The 26,089-nt window shown below is 40.5% G+C and overlaps 2 protein-coding genes across 8 annotated transcripts in view; both read right to left on the reverse strand.

Moving 5' to 3' along the window:
- The window catches only part of slc26a11 (solute carrier family 26 member 11), a 47,322-nt gene that overhangs the window by 16,486 nt on the left and 4,747 nt on the right, over nt 1–26,089 (reverse strand). Inside the window, exons 9-15 of one of the 2 annotated variants that reach the window (XM_047577656.1) lie at nt 25,530–25,641; nt 25,393–25,448; nt 24,921–25,061; nt 24,707–24,834; nt 23,199–23,298; nt 22,983–23,116; nt 22,206–22,890 (exon numbers count right to left, since the gene is read on the reverse strand). In XM_047577656.1, coding sequence (XP_047433612.1) covers nt 22,783–22,890; nt 22,983–23,116; nt 23,199–23,298; nt 24,707–24,834; nt 24,921–25,061; nt 25,393–25,448; nt 25,530–25,641 — 779 coding nt within the window. In that variant the 3' untranslated portion in view covers nt 22,206–22,782. Of the gene's footprint in view, nt 1–22,205; nt 22,891–22,982; nt 23,117–23,198; nt 23,299–24,706; nt 24,835–24,920; nt 25,062–25,392; nt 25,449–25,529; nt 25,642–26,089 lie in introns of those variants that run through there. The other variant, XM_047577657.1, reaches the window with a different exon arrangement.
- Nucleotides 11,069–20,043, reverse strand: LOC125003641 (deleted in malignant brain tumors 1 protein-like). 6 transcript variants are annotated; one of them, XM_047577650.1, is made up of 15 exons: nt 19,963–20,043; nt 17,771–17,879; nt 17,600–17,680; nt 16,737–17,519; nt 16,127–16,561; nt 15,637–15,951; nt 15,108–15,542; nt 14,627–14,941; nt 14,098–14,532; nt 13,792–14,000; nt 13,376–13,524; nt 11,758–12,000; nt 11,515–11,674; nt 11,354–11,429; nt 11,069–11,261 (listed from the first exon to the last, which is right to left on the reverse strand). In XM_047577650.1, exons 3-15 carry the CDS (start codon nt 17,673–17,675, stop codon nt 11,242–11,244), a joined length of 3,651 nt encoding a protein of 1,216 aa, XP_047433606.1. In that variant the 5' UTR covers nt 17,676–17,680; nt 17,771–17,879; nt 19,963–20,043; the 3' UTR covers nt 11,069–11,241. The 6 variants fall into 6 exon arrangements, with proteins under 6 accessions (XP_047433606.1, XP_047433602.1, XP_047433605.1 ...); XM_047577646.1 differs by having other exon boundaries at nt 16,737–17,522; XM_047577649.1 differs by having other exon boundaries at nt 17,600–17,683.

The raw sequence follows: 26,089 nt of genomic DNA on the forward strand, positions 1-26,089 counted from the left end.
GATTAGTGAATACTTTTTACAATATAATGTATCTCTGACTGACTTTGAAAAAAATTGTTTTCACAAGTCAATCCAGTTTCTATTGTCACACCGCGGTGTGGTCATGTCTTATTTTGGTGTGTTTGTCTTGCCATTTCCTGCCTTATTTTGGAAAGTAACTCTCCTCTCATTTCAGGTCTTTTGGCCTTCCTCATGTGTCACCAGTCTGATTGTCCTCCCTGATTCCTGATTGTGTCCACCTGGTGCTCCCTTCCCTCCATGTGTTTAAGTGGTCTGCGTCTACCTTGTCTTGTGCCACTGTGTTCGTCATTTTTGTATGTTCTACCCGTGCCTGCTATCCATGCCACAGTCTGCCTTGCCTTGCTGCCTTGAGTTTACCTCGACAGAGTGATTTTTCTTTGTCACTTATGAGCTTAGTTCTAGTGATTGGGTTTTCTGTTTAGAGATAGTTGTTTTTGTTTTCTCCTTTCGGAGTGATTTTGTGTTTAGTCTTTCTTTGCTTAACCTCCCGTTATTTAGGAGTGATTCTTTGTTTCCCCAGTTTTCCTTACCAGGTTTTACTTCTTCCCTTTTGGAGCACCTTTTGTTTGTCAGGGTTTTATTTTTCCCCTCCTGTTAGGTCAGGTTAGTTTGTTTGTTAGTGTAGTTCGTATTGTGAGTTTTGTAGCCACGAGGATCTTTGTTTTTTCCTCCTCTGGAGTGATTTTACTTTGATAAGATTTCATAGCTACGTCAGGAGATTGTTTCATAGCACTTTTATTTACACTCTGAGTATCCTCACCCTGTTGATTCTGTGAAATAAAGTCACCTTAACTGCCACCCCTCTGCATCTGAGTCCTGCTTTGAGCCCGGCCTGACATCTATGAGCTTCTCATGTCCTCATTTTGTTGATTATGAAATACTGTTAAGTCCAGAAATAATTGTCTTATATTTGTTTTATTGTTCCAAGATAAATGATTGACTCAGTGCTTTTATCTATTATTTTATCAATACTGTGCTAATGATGCTAATATAATGATTTTACAGCACTTTTTGCTGGGAAGTATTTATGTGTGAGACTGTTCCTTGGACTGTTGGACATTGTTCAGTGACACAGAGACACTATACTGGATGTTGGATGTTTTCACTATTGCTTTTGACTCATCAAAGTAACCATCTCTGGCTGATTTAAATGTGAACACACTTGTGATATTCTTTCTTTCTAACATGGGAATCAAACATTTTGTTCCTTTTTGTTGGGTGCTTTGCTTTCACCGTTGTGTCCAGTTCACCATAAACCAACTCCATGGGGTTAACGTCTAGAGACTGGGCCATCCACTCCAAGTTTTCAAGCTTTCCATCTTGTTTTTTCCTGTGGTAGTTCTGGTATAGCTTGGGCTAAGGTTTTGGGTCATTATCTTGCTGTGGGATGAAGCCCTGACCAACTCTATCAGAGGATACTGATGCTGTTCTGAAACTGGTAGTGTACACACACACACACACTACCAGTCAAATCTTTAGACACACATTCTCATTAAATGTTTTGTCTTTATTTTTACTACTTTCTACATCATAGATACATACTGAAGTCATGTGAAGTCATTTAGACTCCTTGAAGTAGCCACCCTTTGCTTTGATGACAGCGCTGCAGACCCTTGGCCTTCTCTCAGCGAGCTCCATGATGTAGTCACCTGAAATGGTTTTCACTTCACACGTGTGCCTTGTCAGGGTTCATTTGTAGAACTTCTTGCCTTCTTAATGGGGTTGGGACCATCAGTTGTGTTGTGTAGAAGTCATGTTGGTGTGGAGTGATTTTTTGTTAAATAAATGTGGCTTCGCCTGTATCTTACTCTGCATCTGTATGTTTATAAACAGCGGATGGGCGACAAACTTCACGGTATGTGAAACTGCTGCACTCACTACGAGACCATGACTGTCTCTAATCGTCCATACTATCTGCCTCGGGACTTTGGACAAATTACGGTCATTCTGGTATATGTGCCTGGCCCAGACTTTACACTAGCTGCCGAGCGCATACCTGCCAGTTACAACAAGGTGCAGCGTAACTCCACCGATGATCCAATCTTTTTACTGGGTGATTTTTAACAAATCTATTGTGTCCAACCATTTGCTTAACTTGGAGCAGTATGTGACCTGTCTGACGAGAATGGACAAGATCTTAGACCAGTGCTTTGGAAACAGAGTGGGCGCCTATGTGTCCATATATCGCCCACCTCTAGGACGGTCGGATCATAACGTCATCCACCTACTGCCCAAATACCGTCAGAAACTAAAAGGGAGAAACCTGTTGTCAAGCACATTCAGACCTGGACAAACGACTCAATTGAAGAGTTGAGGGGCTGTTTTGAGGCCACTGAACGGGACTTATTTTTCAGCGACCAGGTCTCCTGTAACAATCCTGAACTTTTAAATGATACCATTATCAGTTATCTTAATTTCTGTGCTGATAATGTTGTTGAAACACAGGAGGTTAGGATTTATCCTAACAACAAGCCCTGGGTCAATAAAAGTGTTAAACATATTCTTAATCAATAGAAAATAGGACGGCAAAAATGAACTATAAGGACAGAGCCGAGGAGGAACTGAGGAATGGGAACGCAAGGGATGTTTGGAGGGGGCTGAACACAATGAGGGGAAGGGAACAAAAGGACCCCTATTCACCCGACTGTTCCAGATATTCCTCAACATCAGTTTTGTCCCCCAAACCTGGAAAATGGCAACTATTATCCCGGTGCCCAAACCTGCTCATGCAAAGTCACTAAACGATTTTAGACCAATTGCCCTCACTTCTCTATTAAGCAAATGCATGGAGCGTCTAGTGAGCAGGGAACTCACAATGCAAACAACAAAGCTCATAGACCCCATGTAATTTGCAAATGGAGCCAGTCAAGGTGTGGAAGATGCCACTCTTAGTCTTTTGGATAAAATATTCTGTCACTTAAATAACCCAACTAAAACTTATGTCCGTGTACTTTTTATGGATTTCTCCTATGCGTTTAATATGGTCCAGCCCCCATCTTCTCCTGAGACGCTTATGTGACCTGAACGTCAGCAGCAACTTCATTTTGTGGTAAGAAGTTTTTTAGAGAGAGACCCCAACGTGTGTGTGTTAATAAAATCCTCTCTGACTGTCTTGTCTTGAATACCGGTGTTCCACAGGGGTGTGTGTTAACACCTCTCCTATTCTCCCTGTACACAAATGAGTTGCAACATAACAGCAAAGGCAAATTTTCACTGTGTTTTTAAACCATTCGACAATAAATCTTCTTTTCTTATCTTTTTTTTATCGTATCCTATCTTCGACCTCATGGTTCTCATTTACTCTGAGTATGCGGTGAACTGCAAGGTCTTATATAGACCAATAGGTGCCTTTCCCAATAAAGTCCAATCAATTTAATTGAACACAGCTGGACTCCAATGAAGGTGTAAAACCAGGGAGGAGAAGAAATGGACAACGCCTGAGCTAAATAGGAGTGTCACAGCAAAGGGTCTGAATACTTATGGCCATGTGATATTTCAAAAGCCATGTTACCAGAGAATGGATCCAAACCAGCGGAAACCACACTATTCAAATGCAAATACAATTGAAAAAGAAACAAAAGTCAGAAAAATAAAAATACCTCCAATAAGTAACATAAATTACTGGTAATGTTTGATCTGCCCCCTTCTCTTGTCAGCAATAATAGGTCATTATTTAATGTTTTCTTCCTCCTCTGCTAAATAATAATAATAACAACAACACTGATAATAACCAATAATAATATTAAAGTGCTAGTAGTTTGACTGGCCATGTGTTAACCTATAATTAGAAGCGATTATGTATAAAAATATAGTTAGTTTATGACCAAAGAGGGAAGGGAGCTTTTATTTCAAAATCCCTCCTCGTTCAATGCTATCTTCACATCCATCAGTTCTGTCACCCTCATTGCTGTAACTTTTGGGTCTCTGTCTCTGTTGTGCCGTAGCGGCTATCACTCTCATTTCAGTTCAGAGTTATTTAACAGTGTGTTCTGTGTCTGTTTCGGTCTTGCTCCGTGTCCAGGACAGAGACGAAGTGTAGTGCTGTCCCTTTTCTCTGAAGTCAGGCGTATGAGTCGGCTTGCATTGCTCCTTCAGTCTTCATCTCACAGATGATTTTCTTGTCCTTATCGAGCTAGTTCTAGTGATAGGGTTTTCTGTTTAGAGATAGTTGTTTTTGTTTTCTCCTTTTGGAGTGATTTTGTGTTTAGTCTTTCTTTGCTTAACCTCCCGTTATTTAGGAGTGATTCTTTGTTTCCCCAGTTTTCCTTACCAGGTTTTACTTCTTCCCTTTTGGAGCACCTTTTGTTTGTCAGGGTTTTATTTTTCCCCTCCTGTTAGGTCAGGTTAGTTTGTTTGTTAGTGTAGTTCGTATTGTGAGTTTTGTAGCCACGAGGATCTTTGTTTTTTCCTCCTCTGGAGTGATTTTACTTTGATAAGATTTCATAGCTACGTCAGGAGATTGTTTCATAGCACTTTTATTTACACTCTGAGTATCCTCACCCTGTTGATTCTGTGAAATAAAGTCACCTTAACTGCCACCCCTCTGCATCTGAGTCCTGCTTTGAGCCCGGCCTGACATCTATGAGCTTCTCATGTCCTCATTTTGTTGATTATGAAATACTGTTAAGTCCAGAAATAATTGTCTTATATTTGTTTTATTGTTCCAAGATAAATGATTGACTCAGTGCTTTTATCTATTATTTTATCAATACTGTGCTAATGATGCTAATATAATGATTTTACAGCACTTTTTGCTGGGAAGTATTTATGTGTGAGACTGTTCCTTGGACTGTTGGACATTGTTCAGTGACACAGAGACACTATACTGGATGTTGGATGTTTTCACTATTGCTTTTGACTCATCAAAGTAACCATCTCTGGCTGATTTAACATGTGAACACACTTGTGATATTCTTTCTTTCTAACATGGGAATCAAACATTTTGTTCCTTTTTGTTGGGTGCTTTGCTTTCACCGTTGTGTCCAGTTCACCATAAACCAACTCCATGGGGTTAAGTCTAGAGACTGGGCCATCCACTCCAAGTTTTCAAGCTTTCCATCTTGTTTTTTCCTGTGGTAGTTCTGGTATAGCTTGGGCTAAGGTTTTGGGTCATTATCTTGCTGTGGGATGAAGCCCTGACCAACTCTATCAGAGGATACTGATGCTGTTCTGAAACTGGTAGTGTACACACACACACACACACACACACACACACACACACACACACACCCACCCACACACTACCAGTCAAATCTTTAGACACACATTCTCATTAAATGTTTTGTCTTTATTTTTACTACTTTCTACATCATAGATACATACTGAAGTCATGTGAAGTCATTTAGACTCCTTGAAGTAGCCACTCTTTGCTTTGATGACAGCGCTGCAGACCCTTGGCCTTCTCTCAGTGAGCTCCATGATGTAGTCACCTGAAATGGTTTTCACTTCACACGTGTGCCTTGTCAAGGTTCATTTGTGGAACCTCTTGCCTTCTTAATGGGGTTGGGACTATCAGTTGTGTTGTGCAGAAGTCATGTTGGTACACAACTGACAGCCTTATTTGACAACTGTAAGAACTTATATTGCAAGAACTAAACAGCTAAGTCAAGAGAAACGACTGTTCACATTCAAAGTTTCTCTGTTACAGTAGCTTCTCTATTCCTCAATCACAAACACACTTTATGTTTCCATTCCATTCTATTGTCAAGCACATTCAGACCTGGACAAACGACTCAATTGAAGAGTTGAGGGGCTGTTTTGAGGCCACTGAACGGGACTTATTTTTCAGCGACCAGATCTCCTGTAACAATCCTGAACTTTTAAATGATACCATTATCAGTTATCTTAATTTCTGTGCTGATAATGTTGTTGAAACGCAGGAGGTTAGGATTTATCCTAACAACAAGCCCTGGGTCAATAAAAGTTTTAAACATATTCTTAATCAATAGAAAATAGGACGGCAAAAATGAACTATAAGGACAGAGCCGAGGAGGCACTGAGGAATGGGAACGCAAGGGATGTTTGGAGGGGGCTGAACACAATGAGGGGAAGGGAACAAAAGGACCCCTATTCACCAGACTGTTCCAGATATTCCTCAACATCAGTTTTGTCCCCCAAACCTGGAAAATGGCAACTATTATCCCGGTGCCCAAACCTGCTCATGCAAAGTCACGAAACGATTTTAGACCAATTGCCCTCACTTCTCTATTAAGCAAATGCATGGAGCGTCTAGTGAGCAGGGAACTCACAATGCAAACAACAAAGCTCATGGACCCCATGTAATTTGCAAATGGAGCCAGTCAAGGTGTGGAAGATGCCACTCTTAGTCTTTTGGATAAAATATTCTGTCACTTAAATAACCCAACTAAAACTTATGTCCATGTACTTTTTATGGATTTCTCCTCTGCGTTTAATATGGTCCAGCCCCCATCTTCTCCTGAGACGCTTATGTGACCTGAACGTCAGCAGCAACTTCATTTTGTGGATGAGACGTTTTTTAGAGAGAGACCCCAACGTGTGTGTGTTAATAAAATCCTCTCTGACTGTCTTGTCTTGAATACCGGTGTTCCACAGGGGTGTGTGTTAACACCTCTCCTATTCTCCCTGTACACAAATGAGTTGCAACATAACAGCAAAGGCAAATTTTCACTGTGTTTTTAAACCATTCGACAATAAATCTTCTTTTCTTATCTTTTTTTTATCGTATCCTATCTTCGACCTCATGGTTCTCATTTACTCTGAGTATGCGGTGAACTGCAAGGTCTTATATAGACCAATAGGTGCCTTTCCCAATAAAGTCCAATCAATTTAATTGAACACAGCTGGACTCCAATGAAGGTGTAAAACCAGGGAGGAGAAGAAATGGACAACGCCTGAGCTAAATAGGAGTGTCACAGCAAAGGGTCTGAATACTTATGGCCATGTGATATTTCAAAAGCCATGTTACCAGAGAATGGATCCAAACCAGCGGAAACCACACTATTCAAATGCAAATACAATTGAAAAAGAAACAAAAGTCAGAAAAATAAAAATACCTCCAATAAGTAACATAAATTACTGGTAATGTTTGATCTGCCCCCTTCTCTTGTCAGCAATAATAGGTCATTATTTAATGTTTTCTTCCTCCTCTGCTAAATAATAATAATAGCAACAACACTGATAATAACAATAATAATATTTAAAGTGCTTTAGTAGTTTGACTGGCCATGTGAACTATATTCGGAAGCGACTTATATATCAAAAAATATAGCCTACGCTATGACCACAAGAGGGAAGGGAGGCTTTTATTTCAAAATCCCTCCTCGTTCAGTAGCTCATCTTCATCTTCCTCATGTGCTGTCCTCCTCATTGCTGTAACCTGGGTCTCTGTCTCTGTTGTGCCGTAGCGCTTCACTCCCTCGTCTTCGGTCTCTGCTCCGTGTCCGGAGCTTGGTTGTGACCGAAGCAGAGATCGAAGTGCAAGGCTGTCCCTCTCTGAAGCAGAGGAGAGGTCGGCTTCACTCACGTCAGTCTGTCAGTCTTCACAGACAGTCCACAGACAGTTCTTAACCATTTCCTTTGTCAGTTGTTGTTCTCCTTTGGAGTATTTGTGTTTGTTTTCTTTGTTCTTGTCTTTTGTTTTTGTTACCCGTTTCCTTAAGTTAGGCTATGTCATTTGAACAAGCCTGACCATTTAGCCTTTTTTCTGAGACCGGTTTATTATTAATCTGATGAGTTTGAAAAATAACATGTGACTTTTTTTAGTTTTTCTTTGTTATTTTGACAGAGATGCGACTAATACACCGTTGCGGACATATAGTCCTTAGTCCCGAGAAGACTGCGGCGACCACATTTTTGTTCATGTCCCATTTCTCGTGAAAGTATCTCTTTAAGTCCATGGACAAATTGTGTAACTTTTCTATGTACCTGTTTCCACAAAATCACCCTGGACTCTGATGGCTCCTTTATTGCATGTCATATTATGTGTAAGATGCTTTGTAAGTCTTTCCAGACTTTTGCTGAATTATACGTTAATGTTATGAGGTTTCCTGCAGATTAATTGTCAATGGTCACACCAGATATTTAGTTTCTTTCACAGTCTCGTGTTTCCATTATCAATCAACATTTGTGTTTTAGAGCAATTGATCTCAGTGTTCCAAATAAACATTTACCTTGTTTTATTCAATTTTAAAACAACATGGGGTTTGTTGAGATCAAACCAGTTATTCAGTTTATATATTTGTTGTGGTGAAATCTCCAATAGCTTCTTAAGATTTTCGGAGCAAATTATTTTGTATCAAATAAATAGAATTCTCTGTGTTTTTGATACATGAATAAATAGAAAGACAAAATAGAACAGAAAAAAAATAGAATAACATACCTATGTCATTATACAGTGGGAATAAGATTGAAGCTTCTCCTTTTCAGTGACCCACATAGTAATTGAAAATATCAGAAATTATGAATTATTCTTGTTAAAGTTGCAGCATTTGGTTAAATAGTGTAAACATGATGTGCACAAGTTTTTTTTTTTTTCAAGAATGGGACATAATGGTGACTTCATGTAGTTAGATGTCATGTTTAGCACATCCGATTACCTTAGTGACAGTCTGTTTGTCGTATTCGTAAGTCAGTAGCGCCTCACTAAAGGTCAACAGCTCAAATAGCTGAGAAACCAGGGTTGAGTTATCCTTGATTGATGTTCCGAGCATTGCGAGGCACCGTTGGGTTGTAGGATGTCATTCGAGGAGAGGGATGAGAGCACCAGATCTCCTGGCTGCCTTGAGTGTCCTCTGAAACCTTCTTCTGTTCACCTCGGTGCAGCTCCCGTACAACGTGGACACATGGTATGTCTATGGAGCGTCGCTATAGAGGAGAGGACCAAAAATGCAAAAAGGAACACTGAAAGGGAGAGCCGTGAGCCGCTGCACCTGACCATGCCGCCATCTTGGAAGAGGGGTAGATGTCATTGATATAGGTTATATCTATGAAAGATGATTTATAGCCGCCCATTTGTACAAACTGTTGGTGGTCCTGCATATAGCTTTTCAACCAATGCAATCCTTCTGATGCCATACCTCGCCAACAAATAATAAAAATGCTTTTTATTTTTCATCAATAAATACCCCCAGTGCAATGTTTTTATTGTCAGTGCAAGTTGTTCTCTCTTCCCTCTACAGTTGATCATATTTTTTCCGAAGTCATATTCACTATCCACCAACAATTTGTGCTTTTCAATAAATTCTTCAAGAAAAAGTTTATCTTTTCCAATCTCCGTACTTACCCTAAAGAGACTGTGTCAGAATCCAGGAGCGAGTGAGAAAGGTTGTAGGTTGTAGATCAGGTTAAAGGGAGATTAAAGGACAATTTGTATTGAAACTGGTGAAAAACATAACTGGGTCACTCACAGCAGTGATTCACGTGACCTAGAAAGAGTTATTTATTAATCTGACTCCGACCTAAGGATCAAATCCAAACAAAAAAAGGGCACAAACCAAGTCTAGAGTAAATATAGTCGCTCTTACAGTACAATCAATATGTCTGTGACATATTGTGTAATATAACAAAGATTCATGGCGTTCACAAGGTTATGTGTACCAAAAACAATTTAATGTGTCTAATGGGTGGCTCGCTAATAACGTAACCACTTAAAATGACATACGGTAAATAGTGTTTTTGAATGAGCACGTTTTCCTGACAACTTAAAAAGGACATTTTATGAAATAATCACAAGTTAAAGTCCACTTTTATCATTTTTTTTCTTTTTTTTTTTATTGTACTGTGGAACTGTAAGTAATTAAGTTTGTTAATTTGCTGTAGTAGAGGTCCAAGGCAGAAGAAGTATACACTACTTCACATGTTTAGTGATGAGTTACATTATGTTATTCCTCTTCTAATGTTGAAAAATAGTTTGAAATTTGAATAATTTTATGTTATTTTTTTCCACCATCTTTAGTGGCAAACTTAGTGAGGCACAGTGAGTGACAGTGGATTTTTGAAAAGTCTTTTTGAACAGAGTGAGTTTCAATCAGTGTTACTGTAGTTCTTCTGCAAAGTGCAGCCTTTAAACACACATTGCAAATTTAATTTAAATAACATGGCTAATAAATGGCTGATATTTTAGATTTGCCATAAATCTTCAGGCTTTAATTTGTTCTCTGGGAAAGGTTAATTTTAAAAGTTTGTATTTTGTTATTAAAGAGATACATGGTAAATTTGAAGATCAAGTTTGTTTTCAAACTTCAGTTCACTATGTTCAAATGCAGTTCTTCATGGCCTACCTTCACGGTGACGTCACGATGTTGTAGGCTGGAGGCAACACTGTCACTTTCAACCATGAGAAAGTCGTCTTGCTGTATTTTTGGCTGCTAAAACCAAAGGATCAAAAACACTAACTTGAAGTTTTATCACGGTGGTAGACAACTTTGGTTTGACTTGGGCGATTAAAAGGAAGGATTGGAGCGCGACAAACAACTATGGGCACACTTCATATCAGGTCAGATTGATGTGTAATGCATCATCAGCTTCAGCCTGGAAAACGTTATGAATTAGAATAAATCTTGATTGAAATTATGTTAAGTTAATTATTTAGGAGATTCTTGTTACATGTTATTTTTAATGCTAACCACAACATTACGTGTTTCAGGGGTGTCCAAGCAGAAGTTGCATTTATTACATTATCCTCCACAGTGGTTCCACTTACTTCTTGTAATATCTTTGTTGGAGAGACTTCACTTGATAAAGACAGACCAGACTTCGTCCCCTCTGTGTCCTCCTTTGGTCAAATCGTCCATCCAGTGAGTGAGAGTGTAGAGTGTACATGTATACTAAATGCCATCTGTATGTAGCATTTCGTATGATGCAGCACATATTAATAAAAACACAGTGAATGTCGATACCAGATGATGTTAATTCAATAAATAGCTTCTGCAAAACAGATTTTTAGTCTGGGCCAAAGCTGTGAGTAAAAGCTTTTCTTTTCCATGTATAGAAAAAAAATGGAAGAAAGTGATGCATGGTTGAAAACTATGTCATATATCATAAATAAAATAAACACAAATAAGAAGAGTGTTAGTGCCCTAATTTTTATTGTGACATATTGATTTTGATAATAGTTTGATAACAATGGCAGTAGAACTAATGAATGGTACACTTTAATTATACAGTGTAATACATTTTATTTTATGTACTATGAATAAAAAATATATATCTTTCCAAATGTCTATTATTGGATGCTGCAGGTCACTCTGCTGGCTTGTCCCCTGAAGAGAAAAACGAAACAGTAATTATAAATTTAAAAAAGTTTGCTGTGTGGAGTCATTTGTCCTGAAAGCAGATTGTTATTCATACTCACAAATGATTGGTCCAATGGTGATGGGCTTCAGATAAGCAGATCTGGAAACAGAGCGTTGTGTCCTGCTTCTGCAGTTCTAAAATGTGAAAGGACGGAACAAAATTTATAGCATTAAAAGACACATCAGCAATGAATATGGACGGCTTAAATGTGTAACTCACAGGAACACAGTAGGAGATTCTTCGGTCACACAGGCTGAGTCCACAGTGAAGATAAATATCTCTGTATCCGTCCTGGAACGGGAACAACAGAGCAGAGAAACGGGCCTGGAGGGATGAGCCGCTCTCAGTCACTGACACCTGCTGGCGGCTTGTTGGACACCTATCAGAGAAGATGGAGATCATCAGAGTTGTTAAAAGTCACACAATCCTACAAAGCTTTAAGTGGTCAAAAGGTGCACATACTTGTTGTGGATCAGAGGGTATTGTGTGGGATCATTAGGGCTTGATGAGTGAGTGGCAAAGCAGTCTTCCAGAACAAGTGTAAAGCTTGGGTCTCTCCTGTCCACAAAGACACCCACATACAGCGGTGAGCCCACAGGGAGGGTAACCCTGCCTGCAGGATAAGTCTCAGTGTAGCTGGAGTCACGAAACAGATACATTGAGGCTCTTGCTTTTGGACCGGAACCTGAAATGCCACCTGCCAACCTGTCAAAAAAACGACAGTCATATGGTTTTTTCACATTTTCTTCTTCTTAGTTTTTTATACATATATATGTTACAGAAAGTTATCAACCAAAAATAAAGAGTAGAGAGACGATGTGATCTTAGCCTCAGAATTGTTATCAGAATATGAGTAAGGAAACACACCATGAGGATTTTATTATGAGGCACGTTTCTACTGATATAGGGAAAACAAAAACTCTCTGACACAGTTGTATACTCCTACAACAATTCAGAACAACATAATATGTTACATATTCTTCTTCATAAATGATGTGATCACTGTTAACCGTTTGCCTTTAAACTTCAGGACAGCAATCAGACACAGGGATATCATGGGTCAAGGGCAGCAGGGGAAATGTGGTCTTGTTCTTGGGACCAGCCCACAAGAGGACAGGGGGGCAAAAGCCATTGGGCAGGCAAAACAAGGGGAGTGGATGACATGGGAAGGAGTGGAAAAGAGAAAGATCTCCTGGCAAGAGCTATGACAAATGGAAGCATTCAGAACAAGCTTCGCCATCAAGGCTGCCTACGGTGTCCTCCCATCTCCCAAGAGCCTCAGTCAGTGGTATGGTGAAGACCCCACATGCTCATTCTGTCGGGACTCCACCCACACTGAAACACATCCTAGTGGGCTGTAAGACCAGCTTCAATCAAGGGCGTTAGACCTGGCAGCACGGTCAGGTGCTCAAGTGTCTTGCAGCAGTGCTGGAAATGCAACAAATGAGTGTCAGTGCCCTTCCACCTATGTCATCCCACTGGCAAGCAACAACTTTTGTCCAGGAGGGTGAGGGTCAAGCCTTTCTCGCCACCTCAACACCAGATCAGTGGAGGAGGGCACGTGATTGGAAGTTGCTGGCAGACTTAGACCAAAAGCTCTTCTTCACAATGGAGGTCAACCTGCGACTAGACCTGGTGCTATGGTTAGCTTCAATCAGGCATGTACACATCATTGAGCACACAGTGCCTTGGGAGTGCTCAATAGAGGAGGCCTACAATCACAGAAAGTTACATGAAGAGTTATATGAAGCTTGCTCCAATACACAACAATGAGACTGGAAGGTGAGGGTTCGACCAGTTGATTTCGATTCAAGAGGGTTTGTAGCCACTTCAACATCCAGGCTACTCCAGGAGATGTGAGGGAAGGCTCACAGGCAGACAGTCAAGGATCTCTCCAGAGATGCTGAAAAGAGGAGTCAGTGGCTGTGGATGAAGAGACTCCACCTGGGCCTTCAAGTGAATTGATAGTGTCTAGGTGGTGAACCTGGAACGGTGCGATTCACTGCTGAAAGGAGGTGTCGCAGGCCTATCAGTAAAACACCAAAAAAGGAGTGTCCACATTCAATTAAAGCCTACTCACGATAGCTCTGGTCTGATAGCCACGTTCAGGCTGGTGTCTGTGTCCAGGGAATAAGCGCAGGAGAAGGGAAGACTCACAGGAACAGCAAAGGATACATTAGTTGGATAGATAAATAAACTGTTGGAGTAGATGGCATGTGTGCGGTTGGTCTGAAAGACAAATAATTCATTTATCAATGATAAGTTCAATGATTAGAGAGAGTGCTATGAGCATTAAGTGGTTTAAGATAATGAATAGTTAGTGAAACAACATGTTTTGATCAAGGTGATAATAAACACCTGGAGATACTTTACAAGTACTAAGACTACATACAGTGTGTGCATCATATGTATGTGAGGTCAACCGATTAGACGTAGAATGGAGGTTCTGTAATAAAAAATAAAAGATAAAAATAAATAAAATAGCCATGTACTTACACTCAGGATGTTTCCACAGGCACCGGCCTTAGTCTCCACTTCATACCAAACAATATCATCGCGTATTGTGACCCAGGAGCAATTGCGAGAAGCCAAGTTGCCAGAGAATGGATCCAAACCAGCAGAAACCAGGCTACTCAAAAGGAGTCCTACCTTGAGTTTGTCACGGCCACAGATTAGTTGGGTGGGCTGAAGTGAAGGTTGCTGAACTAAAGACAGAGATATACAAATAATATATACAAATGAGACCAATAACCTCCAGTAAACCGTCCTCTCAGTATGGAATTTAACTACTGATAAACTTACCTTCACATACAGCACTTGCATCTTCATTATGACCACAGTTGTGGATTCCAAACCCCAGATGTCCACAGTCTGTTATTGATGATTCATTTCCAAAACATCTGACATCATCCAGCCAGATGGGTCCACTGCCTTGTCCAAATGCTGCACTTTGGAGCGCAGAACGAGCCCTTCCACAGCCCAGCTGTCTGCACACCACGTTAGCATCATTCAGGTCCCAGGAATCATCACACACTGTGCCCCACTGTCCATTGTGGAAGATCTCCACTCTGCCAGAGCAAGAGCTGTTTCCTCCATTGGCCAGACGGACCTGACCCTCAACTCCTGTGCTGTTGTCTGCTGGTGTTGTGGTAGTGGTGGTCCATACCACTGGAGGTGTTGGGAAGTTTGATGGTTCTGGTGTCGGTGGAAAAACTGTGCTGTTTATTCCTGGTTGAACTGAAGGAAAAGTCTGTGTGAACTCACAAAACAACCAATACTGTCTTCAAGTTAAATGTGATCAGTGACAAAAGGAGTGTGTAGAAATATTTACCTTCACAGATGATGCTGGCATCTTCATTATGACCACAGTTGTGGTTTCCAAACCCCAGATGTCCACAGTCTGTAATCGATGATTCATTTCCAAAACATCTGACATCATCCAGCCAGATGGGTCCGCTGCCCTGTCCGAATGCTGCATTTTGGAGCGCAGAACGAGCCCTTCCACAGCCCAGCTGTCTGCACACAACATTAGCATCATTCAGGTCCCAGGAATCATCACACACTGTGCCCCACTGTCCACTGTGGAAGACCTCCACTCTGCCAGAGCAGCGGTTGTCAGAGTTGACCAGTCTAACTGGTGAAGCAGCTAAATGAAAAACAAGGAACAAAATACAGTTGTTGTGAGACACTGATGAAATGTGGACTTGATAGCCACAAATCAATAAAACATTTCAAAAATAAAGTCCTCCGTGTTTAATGAACAAAGACGATTGCCATATGATGCAGTTGTCGCTGCTCAAATTTGTATTTACCTTCACAGACGACACCAGCATCCTCGTGGTGACCACAGTTATGAGATCCAAACCCTTGATGGCGACATTCAGAGAGCTCTGATTCGCTGCCTGTGCACAAGACGTCATCCAACCAGATGGGTCCAGTTCCTTGTCCAAATCGTGCATTTGATTGTGCAGAGAGGACCCTACCACAGCCCAGCTGTCTGCACACCACCTGAGCATCAACCAGGGCCCAGGAATCATCACACACTGTCCCCCACTGTCCACTGTGGAAGATCTCCACTCTGCCAGAGCAAGAGCTGTTTCCTCCATTGGCCAGACGGACCTGACCCTCAACTCCTGTGCTGTTGTCTGCTGGTGTTGTGGTAGTGGTGATCCGTACCACTGGAGGTGTTGGGAAATTTGATGGTTCTGGTGTCGGTGGAAAAACTGTGCTATTTATTCCTGGTTGAACTGAAGGAAAAGTCTGTGTGAACTCACAAAACAACCAATACTGTCTTCAAGTTAAATGTGATCAGTGACAAAAGGAGTGTGTAGAAATATTTACCTTCACAGGTGATGCTGGCATCTTCATTATGACCACAGTTGTGGATTCCAAACCCCAGATGTCCACAGTCCGTTATCGATGATTCATTTCCAAAACATCTGACATCATCCAGCCAGATGGGTCCGCTGCCCTGTCCAAATGCTGCATTTTGGAGCGCAGAACGAGCCCTTCCACAGCCCAGCTGTCTGCACACCACGTTAACATCAACCAGGGCCCAGGAATCATCACACACTGTGCCCCACTGTCCACTGTGGAAGACCTCCACTCTGCCAGAGCAGCGGTTGTCAGAGTTGACCAGTCTAACTGGTGAAGCAGCTAAATGAAAAACAAGGAACAAAATACAGTTGTTGTGAGACACTGATGAAATGTGGACTTGATAGCCACAAATCAATAACACATTTCAAAATAAAGTCCTCCGTGTTTAATGAACAAATAAAATGGATATGTGATAGAGTTAGAATTTTGTGTTGCTGCTTAAATTTGTATTTACCTTCACAGACGACACCAGCATCCTCGCTGTGACTACAGTCATGAAATCCAAATCCCCGATGGCGACATTCAGAGAGCTGTGATTCGCTGCCTGTGCACAAGACGTCATCCAACCAGATGGGTCCAGTTCCTTGTCCAAATTGTGCATTTGATGGTGCAGATAGGACCCTACCACAGCCCAGCTGTCTGCACACCGCCTGAGCATCAACCAGGGCCCAGGAATCATCACACACTGTCCCCCACTGTCCACTGTGGAAGATCTCCACTCTGCCAGAGCAAGAGCTGTTTCCTCCATTGGCCAGACGGACCTGACCCTCAACTCCTGTGCTGTTGTCTGCTGGTGTTGTGGTAGTGGTGTTTATCTGATTTGCGGCAGATGTCTGTGATATCGGGTCAGGGGTTGTGGAAGAAATTCCAGAATCTGATACGTTTACCTCTGTTTAAAGTAAAATATAAAATTATATATTTTTATATATATTATTATATCATTATATATTTAATTTCTCACAAGATTCATTCAACTTCAAAATAAAAATTTAATTATCTATGAAATGAATGGATTACATAAAAAAAATTAATTTGTTCTTACAATATTTGAAATGCTACATTACCTGTGCAGTATGCAAGGCTGCATGCGGATGGCTTAACAAGTTTGTAGACATAGTAGTCATGACAGCGTTTGACATGAATGATGTGTGAGCTGAAAAGACAGCAGCTCCCTCCCCAGGAATTACAAACTGTGCGATTTACAATCCCATCTGACTTTGTTGGATGAGGTTCTGTTATCCACATAGGAGCATGAGTTCCACACCTGTGTGTTTCTACACACCTCTCTGGAATACGAGCACTGGTCTCTTCCAGCAACAGGCGATACCAGCCCTGCCAGTTAATATTGTAATCACAGTGTATGTCTGTATGACCAGTGTTTTTTGTTGAACGCCAGTCATCATTCAGTACAGTGTAGAGGTCACATGGATCAGCACATTCAGCCGTCCCATTGCTTTGGATGCAGTCCCAGCCTAAAGGACAAACTGTGTGTCCACAGCTGAACTGGACCGACTGAGAGGAGGGAGTTATTCTGGTCCTGGAGGAAGGCACCAGACATTCAAATGATCCTGGTGTGTTGTAGCAAATCTCAGGTGGCGTGCAGGGCGGGTTAGAGAGGGAGCACTCGTCAGTGTCCACACATCCACTGTCTAGTGACCAGTGGAAACCTTGACTACAGCACGACGAGTCATTGCAGAGTTTTATGTCGTAGCAGCTTAGACCATCACCTACGAAACCGTCTTTACAGACACAAGAGAGAACTTGGCTGGAGAAAGAGTCGCCTCTTTCTTGTGACTCCAAGCAGGTGGATTCCACATGACATGAATCACAGCTGGAAACAAGAGCCCCTGCTAAAAGAGGGAGAGAGATAATTTGATGTGTTGCTGTTTAAGTAAAAATAATCAGTCTTTGTGGAGAGATGGTTTACCTGAAGTGGTTTTGGTAAAAAGATGTAAAAGTACGAGCATGAAGAATGCCCCGTGCACTCGCATTGTGGACCACATCCAAGCTGCTGAAAAAGACAAACGTGTTTTAAAATCCTACTACTATACAATGCTTATATTGCATAAATGATTCCGATTCAAATATCTGTACTTACCCTGGAGAAGTAATCTTTTAGGTAGTTGGAAAGTTAAATGAGAAAAGTACCAGTGAGGGTGAGAATTTATAGATCTAAATGGGTAAAATACTGACGTCAATGGAGTTACCTATTGGTAAAAAGATAAAGGGTCTCATTCAGACAAAACTGACACACAAAGACATTACAATCAATCTTACATCACTGTTCAAATATTATGGAGACCTTGCGGTTTAGTGAATCTATAGAGTGGTGCAAATAACCACTTCAAATGACAGAACATTAACTGAGCTTTTGTGTAGGAAAACTGCACACAAACATTAGACCAAACAATTGAGTCTCATGGTGTGCTTTCTTGCTTTTTCATAGTTTTCATCTAAGTTTCCATCATTTTTCATAATCCAGTCACACTTCTCCATCTGGCAATCTGATGGATCGAATCTAATATCACTCGAAATAGTGTACCCTGATGTAAATAAAATGAACAATGTATGTACATTTCTATACCATTTATTGTCAAATTTCAAGTGTTTTCAAAGTAATAGCCTATACTTTTAATATACCAATATGTCTGAACTTATAGAACTACAATCAATTTGATTGGCTTGGCCATTGATGATGCTCCTGATGAATTAATTCCCTTGAAGTCAGGTGCCATTAGGTGAATCAAAACACACTGGATTAATGAAACTGGCCCTGGACATGTAATTGATTATTATTGTATGACAGGTGTGTGTTGGACCTGATCTTATGTTTTTACTATGTTTCCAAGGTATTCACTCATCCATCCAAAAAAGTGAATTCCGGTGATTGGATCACTCTGGGTTTGGTGGTTGCCAAGAGACCTGTACTTGTCTGACTGCACTGTGGCAAGTGTCAAGTTTGGTGGAAAGGGATTACGGTGTGGGGTTGTTGTTTAGGAGCTGGACTTGGCTCCTTAGTTCCAGTGAAAGGAACTGTGAATGCTTCAGCATACCTGAGTTAAGACAATTCCATTATCCCAACTTGGTGGGAACAGTTTGTGGATAGCTTCTTCCTCTTCCAACATGACTGCTCACCAGTGGACAAAGCAAGGTCCATAAAGACATAGATGAATGAATGGGATGTGGAAGAACTTCAATGACCTGAAATGACTCATCATGCTGTAGTCAAGGTTTCCACTAGTCACCAGTGACATCAACCTGATAAAACACCTGAGATGAATTAGATGAGCCAGGCCTTCTCCTCCCATGTCAGTGAAATATAATGCGCTTCTGGAAGAATGGTCAGAAATTCCGATAAAACACACCTTGTGGAAAGCCTTCTCAGAAGTGTTGAAGTTGTTATTGCTGCAAAGATGCAGCTGATGTCAGATCCATGGGCGTCTAAAGGCAGGTGAGTGAATACCTTTGGCAATATAGTTTATCCCTGACTTTGAAAAAGTTGTTTTCACAAGCCAAACCAGTTTCTTTATACTTCTCATGCCCTCATTTTGTTGATTATGAAATACTGTTAAGTCCTGGAGTAATTGTCTCATTTTTGTTTTATTGTTCCAAGATAAATGATTGACTCAGTGCTTTAATCTATTACCAGAAGACTATGCTAAAATGATTTTACAGCGCTTTTTTCGGGGAAGTACTTATATGTAAGACTGTTCATTGGACTGTTGGACATTGTTCAGTGACAGAGACACTTGTAGGGGAAATAAATTATTAAACATTTAAGTCTAATAACTGCACTTGTCAGGGGGCACCACTCACAGATGTAAAGGACACTGTAAGAATTAATAAATTAATATTTAAAGATCAAAGTTAAGTATTAGTAAATAATCAGTCTCACCGTATCTGAGGCGTTAGCTCTCAGTACAGTGATCATCTATTACCAGCTCACAAGGACCTTTCTGACAACCTAAGTGAAATTTGTGGGTTATTTATAAAAACTGTGAATAATGAATAATAAACAATATGATAAATAATATAACGATTGGAGTAATAGAAAATGAGAATAACGGAATGAATGAGTTTAACGAAAGTGAGAAGTGTGAACGGAATTGAGGACACAACAAAATCTGACTTCTTAATTAAAGATTTAGATTTGTTTAAGGTTTGTTTAGTTTTATCACACGCATGTCAACTCTGCTCGAAGACAAAGATGAAAGTGTACTTATGGGAACTCCTTGGATGCTCCTCCAAAACCAGCGCTACCAAGGCGTTGACAGATGTTTGAGGTCTTACCTTCGGCGTCGGTTACAGCAGAGTTTTCCTCAGTGTTACGCAGACCAAGTGATCCTTATGAAGTTGCTGTGTGGCAGAGTCTGTTGACGTGATGTAAAAAGTGGTTGTCAGTAATGAAATCGACTGGCCAGACTGGCCAGGGAGTGTCCCTTTCTTGCAAAACTGGTCTTCACATGGATGCTTTCATTGCATACTTTCAAAAGCATTATATAATGACTGTACTTCTCACAGTGTTGAAGATGAAGATGAGAGAGAGAGATATGAAATCAAACACTTTTGAAACGTCATGTCATTATAAAAACAGATTATCAGAAACATTCATTCATCTCTATGACTTTCCTCAATATCGTAACTCATACAATGAAATAATAATAGTAAGCTATGCTGATTAATATCAAGAAGAAAGCAAGGTGGATTATATTTGGAATATGCTATCCAGTCTTGCTGCAAAAAATATAATCGCAAACGTAAACGTAAAAAACGTAATGTAGAGTAAACAATAAAGATGCAAGATGTTAAAAGATTCAGATTCAGACGAGTGCCGCTAGCACGGCGTTGCACTCAGTGGTGTTTGGAGGACGAACTTTTGCCGCGTCTAAGGAGACAGTGCACGTCTTCAGTTTTATATTATGAGAGCGCCGCAAGTGCTTCATGATGTTGCTGGTGTAACCTCCCTTGAATGAAGACAAATGTTGCATTGAGATGAATCTTTGTCAACTATGATAAAGTGGGCCCACACTTCTGATCGCTTAGACCAGGGGTATTCAATTAAAATTCAAAGTCTACTTACTAAAATGTCCTCCCAGCAAAGGTCCGAATCTAATATCACTCGAAATAGTGTACCCTGATATAAATAAAATGAACAATGTATGTACGTTTCTATATCATTTATTGTCAAATTTCAAGTGTTTTCAAAGTAAAAAGCCTACACTTTTAATATACCAATATGTCCGAACTTATAGAACTACGATCAATTTGATTGGCATGGCCATTGATGACGCTCCTGACGTATTAACTAGGTTAGCGAATTAATGATTTATCTTTTTATTAACCATTTCAAGCCTGAAGGATCAGGCTAAAGGATAGGCTTCAGCAACCCCTGGGACCCGAGTGAGGATAAGCGGTAGTAGAAGATGAAATGAGTATTACTTGGTAGAATTAAATTCCAAAGATATTTAATTAACTAACCTCTGGATGGCAGTATGGCTCCATGGTAGAAACTTATGATAAAAACATTCAAAGGCTAACTTCTTCATTCTAATGCCTACAAAGAAGATCAACACATGGTTTTAACACAAACCATGAGCTGACTATAGATTAAACATTGTCATTTTGGTTACAAGTGTACGTAGTTTCTAGTTGTAGTCAGAGAGAGGTCCTGCAGCTCTAATTTATTTACGGCCGCCAATTGTAGCGTCCTTATCTCGGTGCCTGAATGTGGATTACACGTAAATGGGAGAAAAGATTTAAATCCTTCATCTGTTGGGGCAGGAATGTGCATAAACACTTGTAAACACACAGAAATCTGCAAAGGAAGCAAAAACTGTCCTGTCCATTATGGACTGTCCAGTGAAGTGACCCGTTCTATTGAGTCAGGGGAGTAATCAGATGTTCTCCTACACACCATTCTGGATCTTGGATGTTTTCAACACTTTTACTTTCAATTCATCAAAGTAACCACCTCTGGCTGATTTAACAAGTGAACACACTTCAAATATTTTTAAGTTTTCAAAGTAGCCACTCTGCTTTGATGACAGCGCTGCAGACCCTTGACCTTCTCTCAGTGAGCTGCATGATGTAGTCACCTGAAATGGTTTTCACTTCACACGTGTGCCTTGTCAGGGTTCATTTGTGGAACCTCTTGCCTTCTTAATGGGGTTGGGACCATCAGTTGAGTTGTGCAGAAGTCATGGTGGTACACAACTGACAGCCCTATTTGACAACTGTAAGAAATTATATTGCAAGAACCAATCAGCTAAGTCAAGAGAAACAACTGTTCATCATTACGTTAAAGACTGAAATTTGAAAGAACTTTGAATGTGTCCCAAAGGCGCAGTCACAAAAACCATCAAGCACTACAACAACACTGGCTCCAGGAAGGAAAACCAAGAGTCGCCTCTGCTGCTGAGGATAAGTTGATACAAGTCACCTGCCTCAGAAATCACAAGTTAACAGCGGCTCAGATTAAAGCCCAGATAACGACAAAGTAAACAGTCATGAAAATAAAGAAAACCATTACATGAGAAGGTGTGTCCAAACTTTGGACCAGTAGGTCTGGTAGGTGTAGTGTATATACACACATAAATAAGCATGTCAAAAGATATTCACACATTATTTGCACATTGTTACCAATATTAAAATAAGAGAAAAACATCATTTAATTTTTATAAGATTAATAAATATGGCATAATTTTTTCTGTTCCTTAATCACAAACACACTATGTTCCCATTCTTAAAAAATTTGATTAGGTCTCTGGCAGTGCAGAGATTTATATGTACATAACCATATTAATACACATATTTTCAATATTCAACTCATGAATATAAAATGTAAAATGTCATACGATGCAGTATAGACTTCTGGTCCCATGTTGTTCTACAATGATTTCCAAGGTCAGGTTTAGTGGATACAATGCTGAAGGAAACTCTATTTACTTCTTCACTGGTGGTGTCCAGTAAATCAGTAACTGGAGGTAGACAACGTTTTCAGGCGATTGGATTAATCATCCCTCATAAGAGGCGTCCATGATAAGAGCTGTTGGAACATGGTATTTTCCAGTCAACGTCTCCTCTCCACACTGTGACCGGTTGCGTTAGGTGTTAGTCATCAAGGAGGTCCTTTGACCCAATCTGCAGCGCCACCTCCACACTGTCTGCAAATCTGATGCCCTGCAGATCAGCTAATAGGAGAACCTTCAGAACAGAGGGCTGGAGGAGAAAAGAAGCCACAGACAAACAAGACATAATCACTACAGTATATACAATATGCAGTAGAAACCTGTCATATCTGAAAGGCGTACCTGCAGTCCAGAAAAGACGAGCTGTACGTCTCGTAGTTTGAACTGCTTCAGTAGGTCCCTCAGCTCACTGATTACTGTGTAATCTATGATGCTGACATGATGGCAGTCCAGAACCACTGACCTCGGAGGAGACACTGGTAGAGAGGCATTAAGCAAGGTAAATTAAATGAGAAGCTGCCACCCGGAGTACAGTCAGACTATCAAACTAACTGCTACCTTGCAGAGCCTGAGTGTGTATGATGTGGCTGAGATACTCTGTGGCAGGAAAACTGAGTCCACTGCCCAACTCCATCACCAGCATGCCATGATCAGACACCTGCAAACACATTGACCCATTTTAGTTTTGTGATAGTATACAGTGAATTCATAATGTTCAACACTGCCTGTCTCCTGGAATCTCCTCCTTGCTCTTGAGCCTTGGAAAACAGTCAGAAAATATGAGCAGGGAAAAATGTCAGTGGCCTTCAGCTGTAAACCCAACTCTGTTTCAGAGATTGTATCATTGTTGCCTCTCTAGTGCACCTGTTAATTTCATTAACACCAAAGCAGCTGAAACTGGTTAACAATTAAGCAATATTGCGATCATACAACAATTACTAACAAAATAAAGTGTATAATTAAATATATATTCATGTTGATGGACATTTTGCTCTCAAAATTTAAAGGAGTGTGCTCCCCATTTCCATGGAAATAAATTGGGTCTGACTAACAACTAGAACACAATCAGTCACGTCAGTAGACTCCTATGTGTAATGGAACCTAGTTCACCACTAACAGCAAATAATCTGAACCTTAGTAACGACCTAGCAACAGAAATGATTTTCTAGTCCCAGATGAGTGAACTCTGAGCTGACATCATGTTTTAACGCAGTCTCTTACTTTACCTCTGACAGTTACAGTGTTGCCATGGAGATGGATACAATGTTGCCACAGACTTGGTGGAGCAATATTTGATGAGTTGGCCTTGCTGTAATGCTGATTTGAGCATGTTCTAAATGTCTTATTCAGATTGCTTGGTCGGAACTACTTGTTGTATAACCCTCGAAGATCTTTAACTGACCAGATCAATATCCCAGACATCTGACTAACTAGATGCTATAAACTGATTAAAAATGAGTGTTAACTTAACTTTGTACATTATGCATTTATCTGTGTGTGCATATGAATGAATGAATGAATGAATGAATGAATGAATGAATGAATATATCTTTCAGTTCTCTGAGAGTTGGGCTGGGGAAGACATGGGAGATGAAAAGATAAGATCATCTGATATGTTAAGCTAATGTTAGCTGTCTCACCTCCACATTACCTTCCTATCTTTACATAACTATTATTACACGTTTTCAGTTTGTTTCTATGAAAACAGATCACGACATAGCTAACGTAGCTATAGTAACATAAGAAGTTGGAACATGATAAAGGGTAGGAGCCCTCTGGTTGGTGGTCAGGAGACCAATCAGTGGAGCAAAAAGATATAATCAAGCCTGTCTACAGTCTACAAGGTCCGTCTACTGGAAGCTGAACCACTCATCACATGTGATGTGGTTCAGAGAGTGGCAACATAATGAATAAAGCTCAGTGCTGAATTTAGTGACTCAGATGTCTACACAGTGTAAATGCTCCTATTACAATACCTTTGCCTTTACAGAAAACAACGAGCTGCTTCAACTGTTTCACACTCATACTACTTGTTTGCACAGATTTCTGTAAAGACTAGACAATACCTTTATCTGGGGTCTGGCCATGCTGTAGAGCAGCAGGGCTCCAGACACTGCTACACCCCCTATGATGCCGTACTGCACCTGCCAGAAACTCATCAGGAACGTCACAGCAAAGGGAAGCAGGTCGAGCTCTGTGGAAGACACGTCAATATCAGACTTCAAGTAAACAAACAATTTTGTGTGCAAAACAGTTAATAAATACCAAGCAAACACTTACTACGTATCCTCCACATCTTTGCAACAACACTGTAATCCACCATGGGAGCTACTGCACAGATGATAACAGCAGCTAGAGAAGCTTTGGGGATGTAGTAGAAGGCCGGCATGAGGAACGCCAGGGAAAGCAAAACTATCACACCTGGAAAAGCACACAAAGAAAAGGTGGTAAAACACAAATATTTTAAAAGAAAAAGATTTTTATGAAGACACAAAAGCTATAAACTGTCACTATTTGCCTATGCAATGTTGAACTGAACCAGAAAAACTAAAATTGGTCACAATAATATTGTTTAAACCTAAACCCCATAATTTTTTGAGTTATAAGTATAAGGATGGGTTGACAGTACAAACGCCATTTATAGCATATGTTCTCCTTTTTTAAGCAAAATATAAGAGGACAATTCACTGTATCATATCACAAATGACCACGAGAGGGCAGAAGAGGTAAAGAAAAGTAGAAAATGACTCACTGGTTACAATCCCACCAGCTTGGGTGCAAACCCCGGTCTGGCAGTTCACCGCTGTCCTGGAAGTCCAACCATGACAATATAAATACTGAACATCTGTGGTCTCTATCGTTGTCTATCTGACAGTCGAACACACAAACCTCCCGAAGCTCCCAGTGACAGGGTACGCTGAGACAAAGGAGCCCATGATGTTGGTCACACCGATTGCCAGCAGCTCCTGGTTGGCATCGATCCTGTAGCCGTTCTGACTGGCTGAGGAGAAACAGGACGTACAAGTCAGCCAACAGTCTGATGAAATACTATTTTTTTTTATAACTACATTTCAATATGTAGAAAAGTGTGTTTGCAATAAGTGACTAACTGATTATGTTGTTATCATGTCACCTCTCAGACTGTGTAATGTATCACGCATCATTTTTTGTCATGTGGCCACGTACATCACTTATCTAGGGAACACACAGCACCAGGATCCAAAGAATACCCCCTTCTGTTGCCACAAGGCTGTGCTTCATCTACAACAAGGTCCAGGTGGTGGTACATATGAAAGTAACATCCACATAAATCAATGTTATTTACTTCACCCCGTTGGTAGTTTTATGATGTAACTGATCGGTGTAAATAAAATGTCCAGTTCAACTAATAAGTAATTTTCAATTCATGAAAGGAACTGATGTCTAGTGTGTATTTAAATGCTAACATT

The sequence above is a fragment of the Mugil cephalus genome, chromosome 2 (assembly GCF_022458985.1).
Source record: "Mugil cephalus isolate CIBA_MC_2020 chromosome 2, CIBA_Mcephalus_1.1, whole genome shotgun sequence".
NCBI lineage: Eukaryota > Metazoa > Chordata > Actinopteri > Mugiliformes > Mugilidae > Mugil > Mugil cephalus.